The sequence below is a fragment of the Naegleria fowleri genome (assembly GCF_008403515.1).
Source record: "Naegleria fowleri strain ATCC 30894 chromosome Unknown tig51, whole genome shotgun sequence".
In the NCBI taxonomy this organism is placed as follows: domain Eukaryota; phylum Heterolobosea; class Eutetramitea; order Acrasida; family Naegleriidae; genus Naegleria; species Naegleria fowleri.
The window spans coordinates 200,604-220,909 of NW_025407983.1; the positions used below are offsets into that span (position 1 = coordinate 200,604).

General features: G+C 37.1%; 7 protein-coding genes across 7 annotated transcripts; 3 read left to right on the forward strand and 4 right to left on the reverse strand.

Moving 5' to 3' along the window:
* Positions 1-5: 5 nt before the first annotated feature.
* On the reverse strand, positions 6-4,062 carry FDP41_006164 (uncharacterized protein; the record flags this gene model as incomplete). Its single annotated transcript, XM_044709769.1, has 3 exons — positions 6-691; positions 761-2,106; positions 2,225-4,062. 3 exons carry the CDS (start codon positions 4,060-4,062, stop codon positions 6-8), a joined length of 3,870 nt encoding a protein of 1,289 aa, XP_044559403.1.
* Positions 4,063-5,711: 1,649 nt separating this feature from the next.
* FDP41_006165 (uncharacterized protein) lies at positions 5,712-6,572 on the reverse strand (the record flags this gene model as incomplete). Its single annotated transcript, XM_044709770.1, has 1 exon — positions 5,712-6,572. The coding sequence occupies one exon, from the start codon at positions 6,570-6,572 to the stop codon at positions 5,712-5,714; it is 861 nt and encodes a 286-aa protein (XP_044559404.1).
* Positions 6,573-7,080: 508 nt separating this feature from the next.
* On the reverse strand, positions 7,081-8,433 carry FDP41_006166 (uncharacterized protein; the record flags this gene model as incomplete). Its single annotated transcript, XM_044709771.1, has 1 exon — positions 7,081-8,433. The coding sequence occupies one exon, from the start codon at positions 8,431-8,433 to the stop codon at positions 7,081-7,083; it is 1,353 nt and encodes a 450-aa protein (XP_044559405.1).
* A 368-nt stretch (positions 8,434-8,801) lies between these two features.
* On the forward strand, positions 8,802-12,578 carry FDP41_006167 (uncharacterized protein; the record flags this gene model as incomplete). The annotated part of the gene is made up of 2 exons (XM_044709772.1): positions 8,802-12,088; positions 12,170-12,578. The coding sequence occupies 2 exons, from the start codon at positions 8,802-8,804 to the stop codon at positions 12,576-12,578; spliced, it is 3,696 nt and encodes a 1,231-aa protein (XP_044559406.1).
* A 2,530-nt stretch (positions 12,579-15,108) lies between these two features.
* FDP41_006168 (uncharacterized protein) lies at positions 15,109-17,553 on the forward strand (the record flags this gene model as incomplete). The annotated part of the gene is made up of 1 exon (XM_044709773.1): positions 15,109-17,553. One exon carries the CDS (start codon positions 15,109-15,111, stop codon positions 17,551-17,553), a length of 2,445 nt encoding a protein of 814 aa, XP_044559407.1.
* A 199-nt stretch (positions 17,554-17,752) lies between these two features.
* Positions 17,753-18,055, reverse strand: FDP41_006169 (uncharacterized protein; the record flags this gene model as incomplete). The annotated part of the gene is made up of 1 exon (XM_044709774.1): positions 17,753-18,055. One exon carries the CDS (start codon positions 18,053-18,055, stop codon positions 17,753-17,755), a length of 303 nt encoding a protein of 100 aa, XP_044559408.1.
* Positions 18,056-18,775: 720 nt separating this feature from the next.
* FDP41_006170 (uncharacterized protein) lies at positions 18,776-20,163 on the forward strand (the record flags this gene model as incomplete). The annotated part of the gene is made up of 2 exons (XM_044709776.1): positions 18,776-18,890; positions 19,235-20,163. 2 exons carry the CDS (start codon positions 18,776-18,778, stop codon positions 20,161-20,163), a joined length of 1,044 nt encoding a protein of 347 aa, XP_044559409.1.
* Positions 20,164-20,306: the final 143 nt, after the last annotated feature.

Sequence of the window (20,306 nt, forward strand, 5' to 3'; positions counted from 1 at the left end):
AATCTTCAGTATTTTTTCTTTCTCGTTGTCCCTTCTTGGGAGAGGGATTGATAGAGTACAAAATTCTTCAAGCTTTCATTGCTTTCTATATATTCGATGGGCAGATAGTTTAAATAGGTTCGTAAGGTGGTAATGTGATGATCATAAGTTCTAAAAGCTTCAAAAATAAGGTAACTGAATACGATAATCGATAAAGCTCCAACAATGAAAAAGCATACGGTAAATGCTCTCGAATTCACTTGAGTATAATCCACAAGAGTTTGTAAAAATTCAGTCATTCTGTTGAATACATCATCCGCCAAATTAAACAATTCTAAATATTTGAAGAAGGTTGTAGGGTCACGAGCAAAATAAGGATTCCATAAATCGTCTCCCCATTTCACTGACTGGACAGTAAATGAAGACAAGAGCCCTTGCAAAGTCATACATGAGCTTTTGTTTTGACAATTATACACTCCATTCACAATATCATCCACTCTTGGATACTTTCCAATGATAGACTCTGTTCCATCACCTCCATATACCAGCGAGTTATATAGGTTTTGAATATCTGTTGTGTATTGCTTAACATCAGCTCTAAAAGTTGCAAGCTGACTTGCTGATCCAACCGCTGGATTATTGATGAATTTTCCAGATGGTATTCCATTGAATGCATAAAATTCACTCGTTCTTACAGAGGTTCTTGCAACCGCTTTTCCAAACAAATGGATAGCATTTAGGTGTCAACTACCAACACTTTTCACAAAATTAATTTACATACCTCTCATGATGGATGTGGTTGTATCAATGTTAATCATGGTGTTTGAGCTTGTTAAATTATTGATGGACATTTCATAATACATCATTCCAAAGCTTAAGCTTACAAGTAAAACCACAATTACTGCAAAAATGATTAACAAATTCTTTGGTCGGACGCCCTTTTTCATATGCTTGACATCTTGTGAAGTCTTTAAAGATAAATCTTGATAAATGACTCCGATGAGATCTTTGGGAATTTTGTGATATAGCTTGATGATTTTGGTAGTTGTATACATGTCGATCCGAGCCAATAGAAGCAATCCACCATAAATGAATATGAAAAATCCATTAGAAATAAATAAATAAAGACGTAAAACATCATCCACTTCTTGATTGCTCAATCTCTTGCTCGTTTGAAATCTCGAGCAAAAAACTCCATATGCATCCGACGCTGTCCTTCTATTGAGATACAGATACATGAATGAAAAAGAGGTTGTAGTCTTGTTAAAGTCAGCACTCGTCCACTCCAAAAACAGATTCGTATGATAAATGAATTCTTGTGTAATTTCGCTCAGGGAGGCATTCTTTTTGAAACTAGTCGTATATTCCATCAGTTGTTTGTCAGAGGCCATTGGTACGTTAATATTATTGTCTGTATTGGTATAGTCATGATACATATTATCACTATACTTGTTAGAGACTGAATTGGCAACCAGATTCAGTAAGAATGTTTTAAATTGTTGGAATCGATGTTGAGAGTAGGCCCAAAACTTTTCATAGGCAAAACCTTCCCTTGTGGTGTTCTTTGGTATTGGCCATTTCTGATTTTCAAATAGCTCTGTCATTATATGTCTCATTCTGACTTCACGAATCAGAGAGGATGGAGTCGCTCCTGGTAAACAAGAGTCCAATGCAAGTGGAATTTCAGTAACTTTGGCACCAAAAATCAAGCAAAGCACAAGAGCGACAATCAACAAGGCGAGAGAAAAAGCCGCAACGACCAAAAAACTATAATTCCTTAATGATGATTGATAGGGAGTGTTGATGGTATTTCTAAAGAAGACTTGTTTCTTATCCACTTGTTCATTCTCAACTCCATCAAAATTTTCCTTTTCGACATTTTCGTTATCCATGAAGGAGGTTTTTTCCAGATTGTTTTGAAACTCCACGCCTGTATTGGCACTGCTAGGAATGTTGTTATGATTTGCATGAGAAACTGTGCTGACTGAAATGGGCATTACTTTGTTGTTAGAAAAACTTCTAACTTTTTTAAAATACCTATTCTTTGATTCTTCCTCTTCCAATTGACTCGCCTCTTCATAGAGAGCTGCTGCTTGTTCCTTATCAAATTTAAAATTTTCAAGGTATCTATAGAGTCACACATAAAAGTCATTTCAAAAATTTGGTGATTCAATTAGATTCGAAGATTGGCATCATCATTATACAATAATGATTTACCTCGAAAAATAAAATTACTTCTACTCACCCTGCATAAAGTCTTAGAATTGTCTTGTTTTGTCTAAAATTTGTCACCAAATGATAAAACATCTTGTCACAATATCTTGCCAATTCACTTCCTCGACTGTTGATTTGTTCAATTTTTGGAATGTTTGGAAAGTCACTCATGAATTCCTTAAAAAACATTCGATGAACTGTCACTAGCTCCTCTTGTTTTTGTTCCAAGTCAAGAATCATGTTTTTCACTTCAACACTATTGAGTCCATGCGTCTTGTAACTTGCACTCTGTGTTTCAATTTCTCTGAGCATTTCTTGGATGATTGTTCGTTTCCAAATATTTCCACAATTCTTTTGGGCTCGTTTCAGTAAAGAGGAGGCCAATGCATAACTGTTCAAATCTGTATTCCATTCGTGCGAAATGACATGACTTGCCATCAATAGTAGTAATGGAGATGCAAATAATCGTTGATGACAAGCACTTTTCACAAAGGAGCAAGTAATCCTGTAATCACTCTCATGCCTCACAGAAAATTGAAGGAAAAGACTCAATGCGCGAATGGAGTCGTTTTCATCTCCTACTATTTGAGACATTATGTCTGAATCATGAGAACGAGAGAGATCATCGAAATTCACACCTGTTGTCTCCAAGATTCTCCTCACTGGTCGACACACAAAAATCAATGTATAAATTTCACATGCAGCAATACCAAGTATAAAGAAAAGAATCAAGAGTCCCAAAGTGAGACCCATCATGGCAAGTCCCAAATCGTTATTAAATATCAATGATGAAGAATCCAAGTTAAAAACACATCCACTAATGATCATTCCAATCGAAGAGCCAAGTCTTCCCGCAAGAGCTCCAATAAAGATTGAATTTTCCAATCGTTTAAAGAAAGGAAGTGAGTAAAAAAAGAGAACAAGCTGTGCGAGGGCTCCAATCGAATGAATAACTCCTCTCACATACAGATGTGTGGGAGGAATGAGAAATTTGATCATCATTTCAAAAGCAATGGAAACACAATTCAACGCAATCGGAATGTTATCCATGACAATAAAGGGAATCTTACTACTCGTATTACTCAATGGCATTAATATGAATGCAACAAAACAGCCCATCATCATGAAAATCATGGAAAAGAAGGAAAGGATGAAAAACACCATGGAATCTTCCTCCAAATAAAACAAAGAAGGTATTCGAGAAAGTGTGGGTCGCAGAACTCCATCCTTTTCTGAATAGACTAAATGATTGGGATTAGAATCCACAAAAGTACTCATTACGAAAATCGAGATGGGTGTTATTAAGGCAATGAGCAGACCAAAGTAAGTATTGAATTGGCGCAAACGATCCAGAGTTTTTCCTTTCAACACTTTGAATTCCATCATGAGAGTGATGAAAAACACAGAGACCAAACCTACAGAGCAACAACTCAATGCAACGACAGCCTCACTCGATATGGAATCCAAGGAGAAGGTGATGGGATAATTCAATACTCGAAACACCCAACCTCCGTACACTCCATACGGAGAGGTGTTCATACTCGTATGATCTTGTACTTCGTAACGATAGGGAGGATGAGAGGAAAGAGTTGGCATCAAGACATTCAAATACAAGTAATAGATGAATACAAGACCAAATAGGAAACGATCGAATCCGCTTCTTCGTGCTCCTGTAGTTTTCAGCGTCAAATACACATGAAAAAGCTTTTCATTCGCAGACTTCCACAAGGAATTGTGAGAGGATGAAGTGGAGATGGTTTCCGTACGGAGAGAATGTGTGGAAGAATGATGATGTCCGGCCGCCTCAGAGGTCGTAGTTGAAGGTCGATGCTCGACAATTAAGGTCGGACGAGAGGCGTTGGACTCCATGATGTTATGCATATGGCTCGTGTATACAAGTCAGTGTTTGAGGGAAAAAAAGAACGAGAAAGTGAGTGAGGTTGAAAGGATGAACGAGCAATTAACCCCAAAGGTGGTGGTGCTGATGGTTTTGTAGTTGTTGGTGTTTGTTTTGTGGCTTTCGTGAGTCGACCACCCACATTGGTTCTTGAGTTTCGCCGGATATCAAAGCTCATGATGTACCATTGTGGATACTTTGTTGTCCAAAAACGTTGTTTCTTGAATGGTCGATGGATTGCCACACCATTGTCTTTAGACCGATAGTGTCGGACCAAAAGGGCATATATTGTTCCAGTTGACTTTCCTCTCATTCAATTATTTGCGCTGTGAAATGCAGATTTGTACAAATTACTTATAATTGTTTAAACAATTTAACTGAATATTCATGATGGCAATCACACTTCTTTTTCAGCTGCGGCTTTAAAAGCTCCATATCATCACGAATACCACAAAAAACCTACATTCTCTTCAAATCTTAAATTTAACATGAATAAATCTTCTTTCAAGCTCGGAATGGCTGATACAGACTGGAGGTTTTTGTGATAATTCGTTGTTTCAAGCACAGATACACGGAAAATTTTTTGAAGATATCGATAAAATGCCCAATACGATTTCTTTGACGTGGTTATGAAAACCAATCGAATTCGAGGAAAAAAGGTACGAATTTCGTTAAGGTAACTTTAAGGGTTCATGTCTGATGATCATACAAGATAGAACAAAGCTCAAATACAAATGAACATCAAGAAATGTTGTAATAGGATTTATTCATGTTAAATTTGAGATTCGAATAGGCTGGATATGTATTGATTGTCAAAAATTGTCTCGAATGATGACATCACCGTCTCTTCTTCGTTCTCATCTTCGAAAATTAAATACTCCTTTATATGATCTGGGATTGAGCAAGGAAGATATCTGATAAAAAAGAGATACTCATCCACTGTGGGAAGAGGTGTGTTCATTGTTTTGTTTGTGATGTTTAAAATGTTTTTTTTTTCGTGATGATTTTAAATGGACAGTTGGCAGACATCATATTGTCTCTGCAGTATGTAAAACCTTGGAAAAAATCATTGAACCCCCTTAGAAACTCCATAATATTTTCAAACAAGTTTCATGTATCGAAATTCATTTGTGTTTTCATGCAACTTGCAAAAATTGCATTCATTTCGAATAACAAAAAAAAAGTGACCTTTGAAAACCTTAAAAAAACCTCATAATACCCAATTGTATATATAGTAAGATTATATATAATCCCAATAATTTTATGACATTTCTTTGTCGACCAGCTTGTGTTGTATCTAGTACATGATTTGCATAAATTCCTTGTGAAAAAGGCTAACATTCATGACAACATACTGACCACTCTCTATACAAAAGCCTCCAATTTTCATGCATACATTCCATACGATTGGATACTTGAGTCGATCCAAATTTGAAATACTCTCCTTACTGTTTGGGAACTAACGAAAAATTTCATTAGCAAAAAAACATCCATTAATAATCCCACAAAATAATTCATCATGTGCACACATTTCCTCCTAGTAAATAAGCTCCCTTTTAGCTTTTATTGTATCAATCGGAAATGATTATTCTACTATTATTTTCGCAACAAAACTCTAGATTTAAGCATCATAGGAGATGGAGAGACCGACCTTGGAGACAGTCTTGTTGAAGACGCTAGACTCAACGGAGACAGCAGTAGTCAAACGTGGATTAACAACAAGAGTGTAGGTAGCATTAACAACACCCTTGGTATTGATGTTAGCCTTGACGGATGATTCCTTGTCAATTGTGTAAGATGTTCCAAGAGTGAATGTTGGCTTGTCGGTAGACTTCAAATCATGTAAGAATTCACCAGCAACGGTAACACTATCATCAATTTGTTGAGCATAACCAACTCTAATCTTCTTCAATGATTCCTCTAATTGAGCAGCAATGTGAATATTCTTCATGGAATATCTAGCACCGAGGGTGTACTTCTTCAACAAATCCTTTTTATCAACTGGTGGATAACCCTTGATTTGTGCTTCAGCACCAACAACCAAACCATCAACAACTCTACCAGTAACGCTTGAAGCGAGGAGCAAATCCTTTCCAGTAGTGTAATCAAAGTGTCCAGTCAAATGGAACTTTTCAGCAGTGTAATCCAAAGTACCAGTGATGTTGTTTTCAGCGTTCTCAGTCTTCATCTTGGTGTTGAGATCAGCATTCAAACCTTTAGCAAGACCATTAGCAGCAACGGAGACTTTAACGGTGGCATCTTGATCCAATGATCCATTAACAGTGCAAGCTACACCGTGGCACTTCAACTTTTGAGACCAAGAGAGAGCAGATTCAACCTTTCCGCTTTCAGTTCTGCTTCCGCTAACACCAACACTGAAATCTTGATTAGCCTTGGTATTAACAGAGAGAGAAATCTTATCAGAAGCACCAGTGCTCAAGACGCTCTTCACTGGCTTGTACAAGGTTCCAAAGGAGTACATTTTGATAGAGGGTTGTTGTGTGATGATGAGAAATAGGTTTGTTGAATATTTTTTTTAAAGGTGATGACAAAGGGTGTCCTTGAAAGGCAATAAATTTGGGGTTTACAAAGCGAATTTGCTCTTGGCTGTCCAACGATTTTTGAAATTTCAAAAATGTGTGTTCGTTTTTTTAATTTGAAAATGTAGAGTCTTGGGTTGGTGAGAGTTGTTGTTTATTGTCTCGAAAGATGACAAATGATGATGCAATTACATGCATGTATCGAGAGAGATGCCTGAATTCAAAAGACGATTTTCCTCCAAGGAAATGAATCTTCCGAAAAGGGCTCTCTTGTCGTCATGATCATTTAACGATTGATATTGACCTAGAATTGGAATTATTGGATGCATTTCCGTTGGGTTGTGTATAAAGTGAATATGAATAATTGTGAATATGAATGGGGAAAGTCCAATTCACGAAAAGAAGCATCAGTAGTGATGAATAACTTTCACCCTTTCATCACATGGAAAGTTATTGTTGCTTGGCAGCTCTTGTTCTGAATCGTGGAGCCTGATTATTCTTCTCTGGAACCAAGTGATACTTGTAAGCCTCAAACAACAATGGATGTTGAGGGACCAAATTGGATGGCTCAACCACAGTTGCCAATTGATCCGAACTCATCAATGGATATCTCACATGCTCAATGACCTTTGCAATGCTCGATGCCTCGAATGGCAAATGCTTTCTCAACTCACACCACTTTTGAACAGACTCAAACACTAAAACTTCCTCCAAAGGTTCCAATTGAAGAGAGTCTCGAGAGATGATCTGAATGATCGTGTTCATCTTGACGTGTTTGATCGAATCCGATTTGAGAACCATCTTGATGTTCTTATCAATGTATTGGTAGCAGTGCTTGACGAGATCGAGAGCCTTATTCTCAATGGCCATCTCCAACAATAGGGCCATATTCTCATAGTCGCCATGTTCAATGAGATACAACTCACACAATCTCTTGAGGCATGGAATACCAAATTCTTCGGATTGAACAAAGATGTCGAGAACATTGTCCAATCGCAATCTCACTTGACCAGTATACAAGTATTCCAATACCTTACCGAATACTTCTGGATGAATGTCTTCACGTTCCCATGAATAACGTTGTTGTGAAGTGTAGAGAGAGCTTGACGTATTGCTCAGTAAGGCTCTGAAATAACTCGAACGAGAGGCCAGAATGACTCGGTGTGCATAATACTTGGTGGAGAGAGAAGGTCCACATTGAATGACAAAGTCACTGAATTGCTTATCAAAAACACAGGAATTCAATTGATCTGAGAGGGAGGAGAGATCCTTATGCACCTCTTCGTGGTTGGTATCGGATGGAGAGGTTGGAAGATCTTGTTCAGTACTGGTGGATGATGGCTTTGGGAGGGCCTTCTTCAGAATCTTCTTTTCAATTTGTACAGTTTTGTGTTGAGAGTCATTCATGGAAACACGAATGGCTTCTGGAGACTCTTGTGGTTTGTCTTCTCTTGCATCGTAGTCATCATCGAAGGATTCACTGACACCACTCGATTTCTTTGGTGTGGACGACATCACGTGTTGATTCGCTTGTTCATCACCATTGGATGATCCTGAGGAGGTGCTTGCAGCATCATTCTCAAAGTGGACAGCATTGGATTTACGGAGAACTTTGGCCTTCATGTTGGCAAGCATCTTTCTTGGAGTTGATACTTTTTGAGGAGTGTTGCTGTAGGTGGTGCTTTTAGTTGGGCTGAGAATGTTTGTTGGAGGAATATTCTCAGCGTTTTGTGGGCCCTTGTAGCAGAAGGCAGCTGGTGGAGAGGATTGATGTTGCTTGGAGCCAAAGAGTTTGTTGGACATTTTGTTTTGTTGTTGAAAAATTTTCGGAGTGGCAGGTGACACATTTAAAATTTTTTAAAATGTGTAACGGTCCGTAACGGCGCCTTTCATTGACGACCGCTTAATGAGGTTTCCAATGTTGTGACTCTTCACGAAATTTAGCAATGACTCGTCAACCACTCTCTCACATGGGAGAGCTCCAAAACCTTCTGTGAGTGAGCAGAGGCAGCCGATTTTTTTCACTCAATAATTCCAAATTGTTTACTCCTACTCGAAATGATGTTCAGTGAATGAAGGACCTCCTGCCATTGGCTGTGTTGAATCCCTTCCTTGTCCTTTTCTGTCGTTTGGAAACCAATGCCACTTGTCATTCACAAGAAGAAAAAAAAATGACAAAAGCAGAGCATGCTGCACCCTCTAACGCTTCCTCAGTTCTTCCCCAAATGAGCCAGCACATCCAACAGCACGAATCATCGTCTAATGAGTCATCACTGAAAGACCAACATCCTAAAGACCACCAACATATCACCACTTCTTCCTCCGTCAATGAACAAGCAGAATTCGGCAACACACACTCCAACCACCAAATTCCGAACCAATCATCATCCAATCATGATGATGACACACCTGTCAATCATGTTCTTGAAAATCATACAACAACAATCACCACCACATCGTCATCATCATCACTATTACCATCCGAGAATCCAATCACACAAAACTTGTCTCCTTCAACACCCAATCGCGATAATGACAGAAACGTCAATACTCAGGAATTATTAATGTTGGAACAAAGTTTGAATGGGATGAAAATTAATTCTGAAAATTCTGCAAAAGTTTTTCTACTTGCAAAGTCATCATCTTCATCGACGTTGGAAGATGGTACCACTTCTTCTTCCTCTCATGTGGGAGATAGTGATGGCAATGGCCATAGGACCCATCAGGATGACCACAACAACCACAACACGAATCACAACACTTCTAGTGAAATGGATGACCAACGTGTTTCCACTCCGATAAAAGCATCACAACAACAACATGACAACAACAACCTCAACGACGACAATTATCCAGATTATAGTATCACTTCAACAGGTCGAAGAATTAGAGACTCTCTAATTATTTGCAATGCACCGACTACCACGAGTACTGTCCTTCCGTTTTCAACCCTAAGTCTTGCCATTATTCATGATCATCCTCCACATTCCACTTCTCCAGCAATTAGTATTCAATCGAGTCGAGTTCGAGACAGCATTTCAAGCACTGGAAGTACGAGTGTACCAAGTGGAGGAAATACAGCTAGGAGAGGAAAAACTGATAAGAATCAACAAGTTTCAATTGTGACATCCACTCAAGTGGTGGAAAATGTGACACCAACCATTTCTGCCTCTCAATCCAAACAACAAGAGCTGATTACATTGTTGCATCGTTTAATTTCTGAACATCAGATTGACAAGTTGGAAAAGTTATTGAGAGAGGAACAGCAAAAAGCTGTCACTAGTGGTAATCTCAACAACCAAATGGATTCCACATCTAATCCATCCAATCACAGTAATGAGACTACTACTGGTAGTAGCAGTTGTATCAACGGCAGTAATAACAATGGAGAAACAAATACCCCTCCGAGCAACAATGAAATTCCATCAACTTTTACGTCACCCACATCTTCATGTCATGTGGAGAGTGCCATTTCCACAAGTAACATCAACAACACTTCCAACAACAAGACAAAAAATGACCAAAATTCCGAACAAATAGTTCCTTTCAATGTCGATGCAAATTATGTTTCCGAACAAACTGGACGAACCTTACTCATGACTGCAGTGGCTCACGAAAACCTCAAAATGATTCGTCTACTCCACAAGGAATTTAATGCCAACTTAGAATATCGAGATAAGAGAGGACGAAGTGCAATTTTCTATGCATGCAACGTGAGTCCACATCGAACAGCAACCATTCTGCACTATTTAATTTCTGAAGGAGCTTGCGTGAATATTACAGATCATGAGGGCTACACTCCATTCTATTTGTGTATGGACTCACAAAATTTCCAGGCAGCGAGTGTGTTGTTTGAGCATGGAAAGGCCAATGTCAATGTTCAAGTGGGAGTCGATCGAAATACCATCATTCACATGGCCATCAAGAAGGATCTCATTACGAGTGTTCATTTTCTTGTGAGTCGTTGCAAGTGTGATTTGACCATTCCAAATATTTTTGGAGAAACACCCATGTTCATTGCGTTGCATCATCCGGCCATTTTGAATCAAATTTTAATGGACTTGATGGAGAAAAATCGAACATGTTTGTCGTCTTGTGAGAAATACGATGTCACAGCTCACTACAATTTGAGACCTCTAGAGTTTACGAATGAGAATAATGACAATTGTTTTCATATTTGTGCAGAGTTTGGATTTATTGACTCTCTTGGAGAGTTGCTAAGTGTACTTCCCGATGAAGTAGTGAGACGACTCAGTTCCACACAAAATAAGGATGGAAATACTCCACTTCATGTGGCTGTGAATCACAACCAACCAGAAATTACCTTTGTTTTACTCTTCATTAATCCAGATTGTATTTTTATTCAGAACAATGAGTTGGACTCTCCTCTCCACATTGCTCTCAAACAGGGACATTTCCGTTGTGCTCGAATTTTGTATCCATTGGCCAAATATCTCAATTTGGAAAATGGAGAAGGACAGTCCATTCAATATCTTGTTCAATTATTTGGACAAGAACTTCGTCAACAAGATGACACTCTCAAAAACTTGGTGGAAGGAGAATTTTACAAACCAACTTCGTATAACTTTGAGCAATTGCTGCAAGACTTTTCTTTCATTGGAAAGATGAAAGATTATTTAACAACGATCGGTCAACAAGACACTCTTTCCTTCTTTGAACACATTATGGAATATCAATTAACTCCTACCATTTCTGAAAGATATGAATTGGCTGAAAAAATTGTTTCAAATTTCATCGCTGAGAATGCAACACACAAACTCAAATTCATCAAATCGAAACGAGAGGAATTCACTCAACAATGGAAGGAGCATTCAAAGATCTTTTGTCCTGCCTATCTCTTTGAAAATTATTTGGATTTAGTGTTGGACGAGTTGAGACAAAATTTGTTCCCTAAATTCTGTTCATCCAAACTTTTTAAAACATGGGTTGAAAATAAGAGAAAAATAGATCCAACCTTTTATGTGAGATTTATGAAAAAGGAGACCCTTCAATCCGAGCAAGAAAAAGAAGACTCTTCACAACTTAATCTATTTGAAGACAATTTGGAAGAGAATGCAGAGCAAGATAATACAAAGGAAAGGAAAACATGTAGCAAGTGTGGAGAAGTGCTTGTTGATTTCAAGGATCCATTATTTATGAAATCAGATTTTGATAAAGCATTGGATCAATCCATGGATTTCACAGGATGGTCTCAAATTGAATCGGATCCAACAACGCAGGGAAAGATGTTTGTTAGTCCAAAGGGAGCTCATATTCACATAGAATCGAAGAAAAAGATGACTGCTTTACGATTTTGTGGACAAATTGATCACTCAAATCACAATGTGTTCAATACATGGATGGACCCAGAGTATCTCTACATGAGAGAACCTAGTATTTTGAGCTCGAAACAAATTGATTATGTGACAGGGAGACAATTTGCATCTGCTATTATCCAGTAAGTGTTTTCAAAAATGATTGACATGTGAAATTAATGCAAATTGTGAAATTCACACAAATGATCTTTCATGTCTTTTAGTGACGTCTATTCCATGGCATGGCCAAATTCTAACCGAGATTTCCTGACTTCTCAATGCTGTACCTATCGAGAGAACACGAGTACTTACATTTTCCTACAAAAATCTGTGACGAGTAAGAAATGTCCTGAAACATCCAAACAGGTCAGAGCCAAAATGAAATCATTTTTCATTGTTGAAAGAATTAGTGATACTCGTTCCAAATACACGTATCAAATCGTGAGTGATTTTGGAGGATTTCTTGGAACTGATTTTTTAGTGAACATGTACAAGGAACGAGGAAATCAATTCCATCTTCTTCTGAATCGAACTGTCAATGCAAGACAAACTCTTAAAAAAGATAGACCCATCAATGGAGGATTTGTAGAAAGTTTAGAATTTTCACTGTCTCATATGGGAAATAATGAGTAGAATAGAGTATGAATGATTACATTCCATTGACTGTGCGTGATGTCAATCACGATGATGCACTAGAATGTTCGTAAGAGTGTAAAAGTTTGGCATATGGATGGCCATGTTTAGGATTTTTCACAGGACACATCAGGAACATAGACACGAACTGATGATCATGTTGAATGACAATTTTGAATAAAACAATGTTTTTTTATGATATCTTTTTTGATATGTTCTGAACGAAGTGAAGGGCATGAATGTTTCGATTGTAAACATTAAAAGAGTTTGGTTGAGCAACGAAAAATATTTTCATGCTCAAAAAATTTTCTGCATATTCGTGCGTTTTGATTTGCTTAGTGACTTCCCACCCATTCACACTCCCACCCACTTGCTTTCTTAAGCTTCTAAGGTACCTTTTTCGCTGATCGGAATGTTCTTGTGGTAAGGAAGAACATTGAGACAGTGCAGGTCCATCTTGATCGAATCTTTTCGACAAGGATTTTACTGAGCTAACCATATATTTTATTATTTTAATTTCATGTATTTAATTCATCATGTTATCTTATTTTCATGGATTTATCAAGCAATTGCTTAATGTGACTTCTTGCGCTTCACATCTTTGTCTCTGCCTTCCTCCTTCCTACTTCCTTGCGTTTCTTTGGTTTTCTCCTTTTTTCCGCTGAGCGGTTTTTGGAGTTTTTTACCTTCTCAAATCTTAATTAATACTCGGGACTCTGCTGAATAAAGTCAATTGACAAAATATGCAGAAAATCCCACAAACACCGGACCTTTATTAAAGTCGGGTGTTTGGAGAGACTACAAACCCATTTGTTCCTCTAAATTAACCAAACGATTCTTGTTGTTTACGTCTTCGAAACATCTTCATTCTCTTGAGTAACCAACACTCTTTATATGACATTACCGATGAGGATTGAGGTGTCTGGGAACGATTGTTCATTAAAGGGGTTTATCAAGTTCTACTTTCTTGGTTTGAAATGAAAATCGAAAGTGACAACAACAAATGTCATATGGTCACCCTCCTCACCACAAGAAGTATCAAACAAGAGTAACTAATTACCAACTCAAGCATCGACATCTCATTGTAAAAATCTCTGTTTGAATTGTTAGCCTTCCACAACAACCTTTGATTGTATGAATGACTGTTTGGTTGTTGTGACGTCTTTACCAAAAGATTGGTAAAAACGATGGTATTGTTAATAGATTTCGAACGAAAAATTTAGAATTCTGTTCATTGATCGTTTCCCTCCGTTGAAAATACTCGAGAATATGAAATTTGGCACATAAAAAAATTGATGTTCATCATACTGTTAGGTAAAGTTCTGAAGATTAAGGTGATGCAATTAGCTTTGTTGAATTTATCGTCACTCCAATCGACCTTTTTATTTAATGTTCGGTAGTAATCATATTGTTTTCTACTAGTGGTTGAAATGATTAGTTTAATGAACAGAATTTGATAACACTCATGATAATCTGGCTAAAGGCAAAATGGAAAGATGCTTCCAAACAACTCTGAGTTTTGTACTTTAAAATTAACAAAAGAATGGCTACGGCCATATCACGATGAATGCACCTCATCCCGTCCGATTTGAGAAGATAAGCATCGTCGAGCTGTATCAGTACTGAGGTTGGAGACAACTTGGGAACCTGCAGTGCTGTAGCCTTTTTTATGGATCCACGATATTTGTCTGATTAATTTGATTAATTTGAAATACAAAAAGTAAATTGGATTGCGAACAATAATAATATTCTATTCCACTCCATTCCACAACTCAACAACATCTTCATTATTCTTCTCTCTTCTCAAAAAAAGGATTGCAAAAAAGTTTTACAAAAAGTTTAGATTTCTTGGAATATAACATCCAAAATAACACGATTCCATTCGTAATTTGTACAACTCTTCACAATACCGTAGAGCATAACCATTTTGTTTCACTGCTTCTTCCATATATTCTGTATCTTCTCTCATTTCTTCAGGGCAAAAATATAAGGCGAAACCATTGCGCTCAATACACTCTCGGACAAGAATTCGAAACTTTCCTTCAAATCTTCATCTACAAACTCTAAGGCGATAGGATGTATTTTGACAGCTTCCAATAAAAATTCTCGATCTTCAAGCAAGTCACTTCAAAAATTAAGTACTTCATAGTCTCGTTTAAACGCCTCCAATATGACTTCTCTACCTTCTCTAAATCGATCTCTGTCAAGGAGATATAATACAGTCCAGTTTATTTTCACGGCTTCTATAACAAGTTCTCTATTATACTCAACCTCAGATGGTATGAATTGAAGTTGCAACAACACATGATGGATCTATTTTACATTTTTTACCAAATGAATCTGAAATGTCATCAACTCTCCAAAAATTGACAAAGGAAATGGCTTTCTGGTCTGGTAAAAAGGTCACGGAAGGCTTTAATAAGATCAACAAAGCTGTTGAAGAAATTAATCAAAAAGTCAACGCTCTCTTAGGTACTACTACTCGCAACAAGGGTTAAAGTGGGCATAAGAAGGGCCGACATTCCCTTTAATGGCCCCTCATTCTAAAAGAAACTCCTTCAATTTAGGTACTGCTAATTTTGGAGGAGTTGGCTGGGTAAAACAATCTCAATTACTTACCTTAGCCCGCAAATATGAACTGGATGTCCTTAATATCCAGGAAACTCATTTAAAATCCAGTACGAAAGACTATTGGAATATATGGTACTTAAGGTCCTTCTTTCGTGGCTACTTAGTTTACAATTCCAACGCCACTGAAGGTGATAATGGAGCAGGAATTGCTACTATTATCAGACCGTCACCTTTTATTAAGGTGCTCCAATTCGTCGAACATATTCAAGGCAGATTATCAGAAGTCATTTTGGAACATAAATACCTAGGTGTGGCTCGCATTTTCAATTGGTATGGCCCGGCTAACAAAAACAAACTAGAATTCATGAATAAGGCTCTCAATATTATCAACATTTCTGCTCAAACAGCGGTCTTTCATGGTGAACGTATTGTCATATTGGGAGATTTGAATGCCAATACTAAAACATTCAGTAAGGTATCTTATGCCGCCCATGAACGACTATTAATTGACCAATGTGACAAATTGAAACTCTTTGATGTTGTTCCCATTCCAAACACACCTTCGTTTTCTCAACGCAACAAATACTCTCATGGATTTTCTCGCCCGGACCATATTATTACTTCCCACAATGACTATTCTGGTGTAGAAGATGTTCCTACTGCTTATTCTCACAAACTTTTAACTATCTCCTTCCCCAGTAATCCCATTTTAGACTTCCCAGAACAGTTCAACAAATATATTATCCATCCTAAAATTTTACAATCCAAGATGAAGGAAATTAATAACGATTTTGCTAAGGAAACCCCTGACACTCTTTTAGAAGCCCAAAATACCCTTGCTAAAATTGTGAAGAAATATGGTTCTCTTAGCACAAACAAGCCCTCATTGATCACTGATAATCGTAATGTCAGACAATTTCAGACTTTTATTTTCGATTTGAAACAATATCTCTATAAGCGTAAACATGTTTCTACTATCACCAGCCAATTTTTGAACAATAATTTTAGCCTCAACAATGTCAAGGGTAAATTAGAGGAAGCTAAAACCTCACTCAACAAGCTTATTGGATCTTTATTGGCTGACCGTAAACGGGTCTTTGTGAATAGAATTAACAATCTTAATTCTAAACAACCGTATTCCTATGCCTTCAGAAAAGAACTAGTCAGTTCTTCTATACTCAATGTAGTCCAAAGTAACCATAACTCGACAATTGTAGATCATTTTTCAGCCATGTTTAATACAGAACAAGAAGTGACTAAAACTCTCCCGGAAATCAAGAAAAACAATACTGTAGCCCAATGGAAATTCCATCATATCACTGCCAAAGAGTTGGATAAAGTTATTTCTAAGACAAAAAATTCTATGGCTGGCTATGATAACATTTCGGTGCCATTGTTGAAAATTCTAGACAACAATTCGCTCCAAATACTTGCAAAATATATCAATCACACAATTGACAGTGAAATGGTTCCTGAAGAATTGGGTATCGGTATTCTACTCCCATTACCCAAAATCAACATGCCTACAAAATTATCAGACTTTAGACCTATAGTTGTATTATCCGTGATCTATCGTCTATTTTCTTCTATGGCTCTGGATATCAAAAATGCTTATGGATCAGTAATCCATAAAAGATTTATCAGCATTCTCAACGGATTTCTATCCTCCCCTTTCGATGCGAATGTTGGAGTTCCGCAAGGCGATCCTTCAAGCCCGGCATGGTTTAATCTTTATATTAACTCCTCAACTAACATACAAGAAAAGCTTAAAGGAGTTCAAATATTTAATATTACCATCCTTTTATTATTATATGCCGATGATATTTTATTGATAGCTAATACTAAGATCGAAATGAATTCCTTTCTAAAAAGCCTCGGCCGTGAATTAAAGAAAATAGGACTCGCTTTAGCTCCCAAGAAATGCAAACTCTTAGCTATTACAGCCAAAGCCAAACTATCTAAGGCCCTAGTCACTATTGGACAGGATATAATTGCCACATCTTCTTCTATTGAATATCTTGGGGGTATATGTACCTTTAAGAATGATTTTTCTTGGTCCTCTGATAATCCAATCAACAAAATCTCGAATCAACTGGCATCAGCTAAAACTTCTAATCTATATCTCAACAGCATCACCACTACATTAATGTCCAAAATCATATCTTTGCCTAGATATGCCTGTAGTTTCAATGGAATCAATAAGAATTCTCTAGACAAAGCAGATATTATGGTTGCTAATTTTGTCAGAAAGGCTATTGGATTAGATTACACATTATCAAAATCAGTCATTTTTAATTGCAAACAAATTGGGGGCCTTGGTATTACTCGCCCCTCTACTCAACTCCAACAACATCTACACCTCACACCTACACACCCATTAGACACACTATCGTCGGACAGTTGAGTACCTATAATTTGTTTATTTTTCAATAAACCCATTCCTGTATTTTTTACCAAATGAATGGAAAGACAATCGTGAATTTGTAATGTCTTTAGTTAAAAAGAAAGGCTGTGCATTACAAAATGCGAATGAAGAACTAAAGAAAGACAGAGAGATTGTGATGGAAGCGATACGACACTCCTGTTAGTTTGTAGTGATACGTTCATTTGTTCATCTTTCTTGATTTTGTGATTTTCGAAGAGGGCGTGGATGATCTCTTTTCAAAAGTATTGTTTGAGGATCGTTTCACAGTAACTTGCATTCCAGTTAAATTTGAGACATGATAATCCAAATTCTTTCTTCGTCGGGTTCCACTCATCACATTGCATGTATCAATATCAAAATTAGGTAATCGTTTGGTAATATCAATGGGCTGAGATCGGACCCATTCGGTTTTTGTTGGAATTTTCTCATCAGTGATGTTGTTGGAAGAAGAATTGTCGTTTGATGATGTTCTAGAGACCATGATGTCGTTGTTAGTTTAAACGTATATTGCTGTTACTTTAGTTGTTTTGTTTTGTTGATGATTTTCGGAACAATTCATGAAGGTATTTACTGGGCTTGCTGTCATCCATTTTTTTGTGGAATACAGAAAATGCTGGAAATTCTCAACAAAACTGGAAGGACATTCAAAAATAAATTCATCACAATGAAAATGAATGAAGAACGAAATCAACAAAGAAAAGAGCTAATCGTTCAATTCAACAAAACATAATCAAAATGGTCTGCACAAGAAGCAATAAGGGATACAACAATTACTCTTCCGAAATTTCAACGGATAATATTGTCGGAGGAACAAGACAACGAAAACAATTCAATTATCGCGTGATGAATCAATATGGTGGTGATCATCGTAATGCATTGGAAGTCATGAACAACCAGTACTTCTCTTCACGACCCTCTCATAATACTTTGGAAATGAGAAACAAGACTTTCCGAAAGTAAGATGAATCAATGTCATTTAACCACCACATATACTCCTTTCCCAAATGTACATAAATTTCTCAATAAATTACCACTAGGTTTTAGTTCAAAAACATCAAAGAGTTACATATTCTAGTGTTCATCATTCTTCTCTGAATGTTTTTATGAAACAAAAAATCCAACGACCAAATATGGACGAATTGCATAAAACATTTTAAATTTGTTGATTTTGAAAAAAAATTTAAACTCCAACAACAAAAAAATGATTTCTTTCAACATTGATGATGGCTTTTTAGAGGCTGTGGTTCAAGGCTTCAGAGACGGTTTGCTCCGTTCCTATGATTACAATAACTTGATTCAATGTGATACTTTGGAGGGTAAGTATCGCTTGTTGTTCGTTACGTGTTGTGGGTTAAACTCTCTTGTTGAAATTATTGTTGCCCTACCTTTCACGGAATGGACTATGTGTGGATGTATGATGTTCTTGTTGCTACTACAACAAAAACTTGTTTTGATGATGATGATGATCCATTGATGCGAAATTTGGATTTTTATTTGGCTCCTTTTTCCAACAACAACAACAACCCGATATTTATACCCTCTTTTATTTACCAACACAACATCAATTCAACAACACTCTTTTTGATATCAATATACTTGCTCCTATTGTGTGGTTTGTTTGGCGAAACACGATTGTAATTGCAACTCTCTCGCTCTTTAGATATTAAACTTCACTTGACGGGTACTGACTATGGCAATTTCCTTCAAAACGAGGCCACTCTTTCTTCCACCATTATTGTTGAGAAAGCCACTGAGAGACTTGTCAAAGAGTTTAACGAGCTCCGTTTTCAAGCTGTTGAACCTCTCTCCACATTCCTTGATTATATCACTTATGATTATATGATTCTCAATGTTTTGAAGTTGGTATTTGCTGTGAGAAACGGAAAGGGTGCTCTTGATATCTTGTACAAGTGTCATCCATTGGGATTGTTCGAATCTCTTAGCGCCATTACTGCAGCAACATCTGTTGAGGATATGTACGAGTTGGTATTGATCGATAGCCCAATTGGCAAGTTCTTCACAAAGACCGAGACCCGTGATTTTGATGAATATTCTACTGATTATTTGCGTGGATTGCTTCAAAAGAATTATTTGGAATCATTCTATGACTTTGTTCAATCACTCGGTGGAACTACTGCTGAAGTCATGAGCGAAATTTTGGAGTTTGAGGCAGATCGTGCCGTGTTGACCATTACCAGACAATCCTATGCAGTCAAGGAAGATTCGGCAAACAAATTGCCAAAGGACGAAAGAAAGAAATTGTATCCAAACTTTGGTCAACTTTTAGATGTTCAAGACAAATTGGCCGAGTGTGATGATGATAATTCCATGTTGGAAATTCTTAAACCATATCCATTCTTTTATGAAACATTGCAATCTGTTTCCAAACAAACTAGTTTGGAGTCTCTTTTGAAGAAGAAGGCTGTTGAATTGAACAAGACAGCATTTGAACAACAATTCCACTATGGTGCATTCTACTCATTTGTTAAATTGAGAGAACAAGAAATTAATAACTTATTGTGGATTTCTGAATGTATCCACCAAGGACAAAAACACAGAATTAACGAATACACCCCAATATATGAATAAACTTAAGGTATCATCATCTGCTCTTTATAAGATTCAAATTCCAAAACTTTGCTCAATTTATAACAATGAAAGTGCTGTTGTTTGTCTTGGATCAAAAAGCTTTGATTTATTTCGAATTCGACAATGTAGAAATTGTCTGTTTT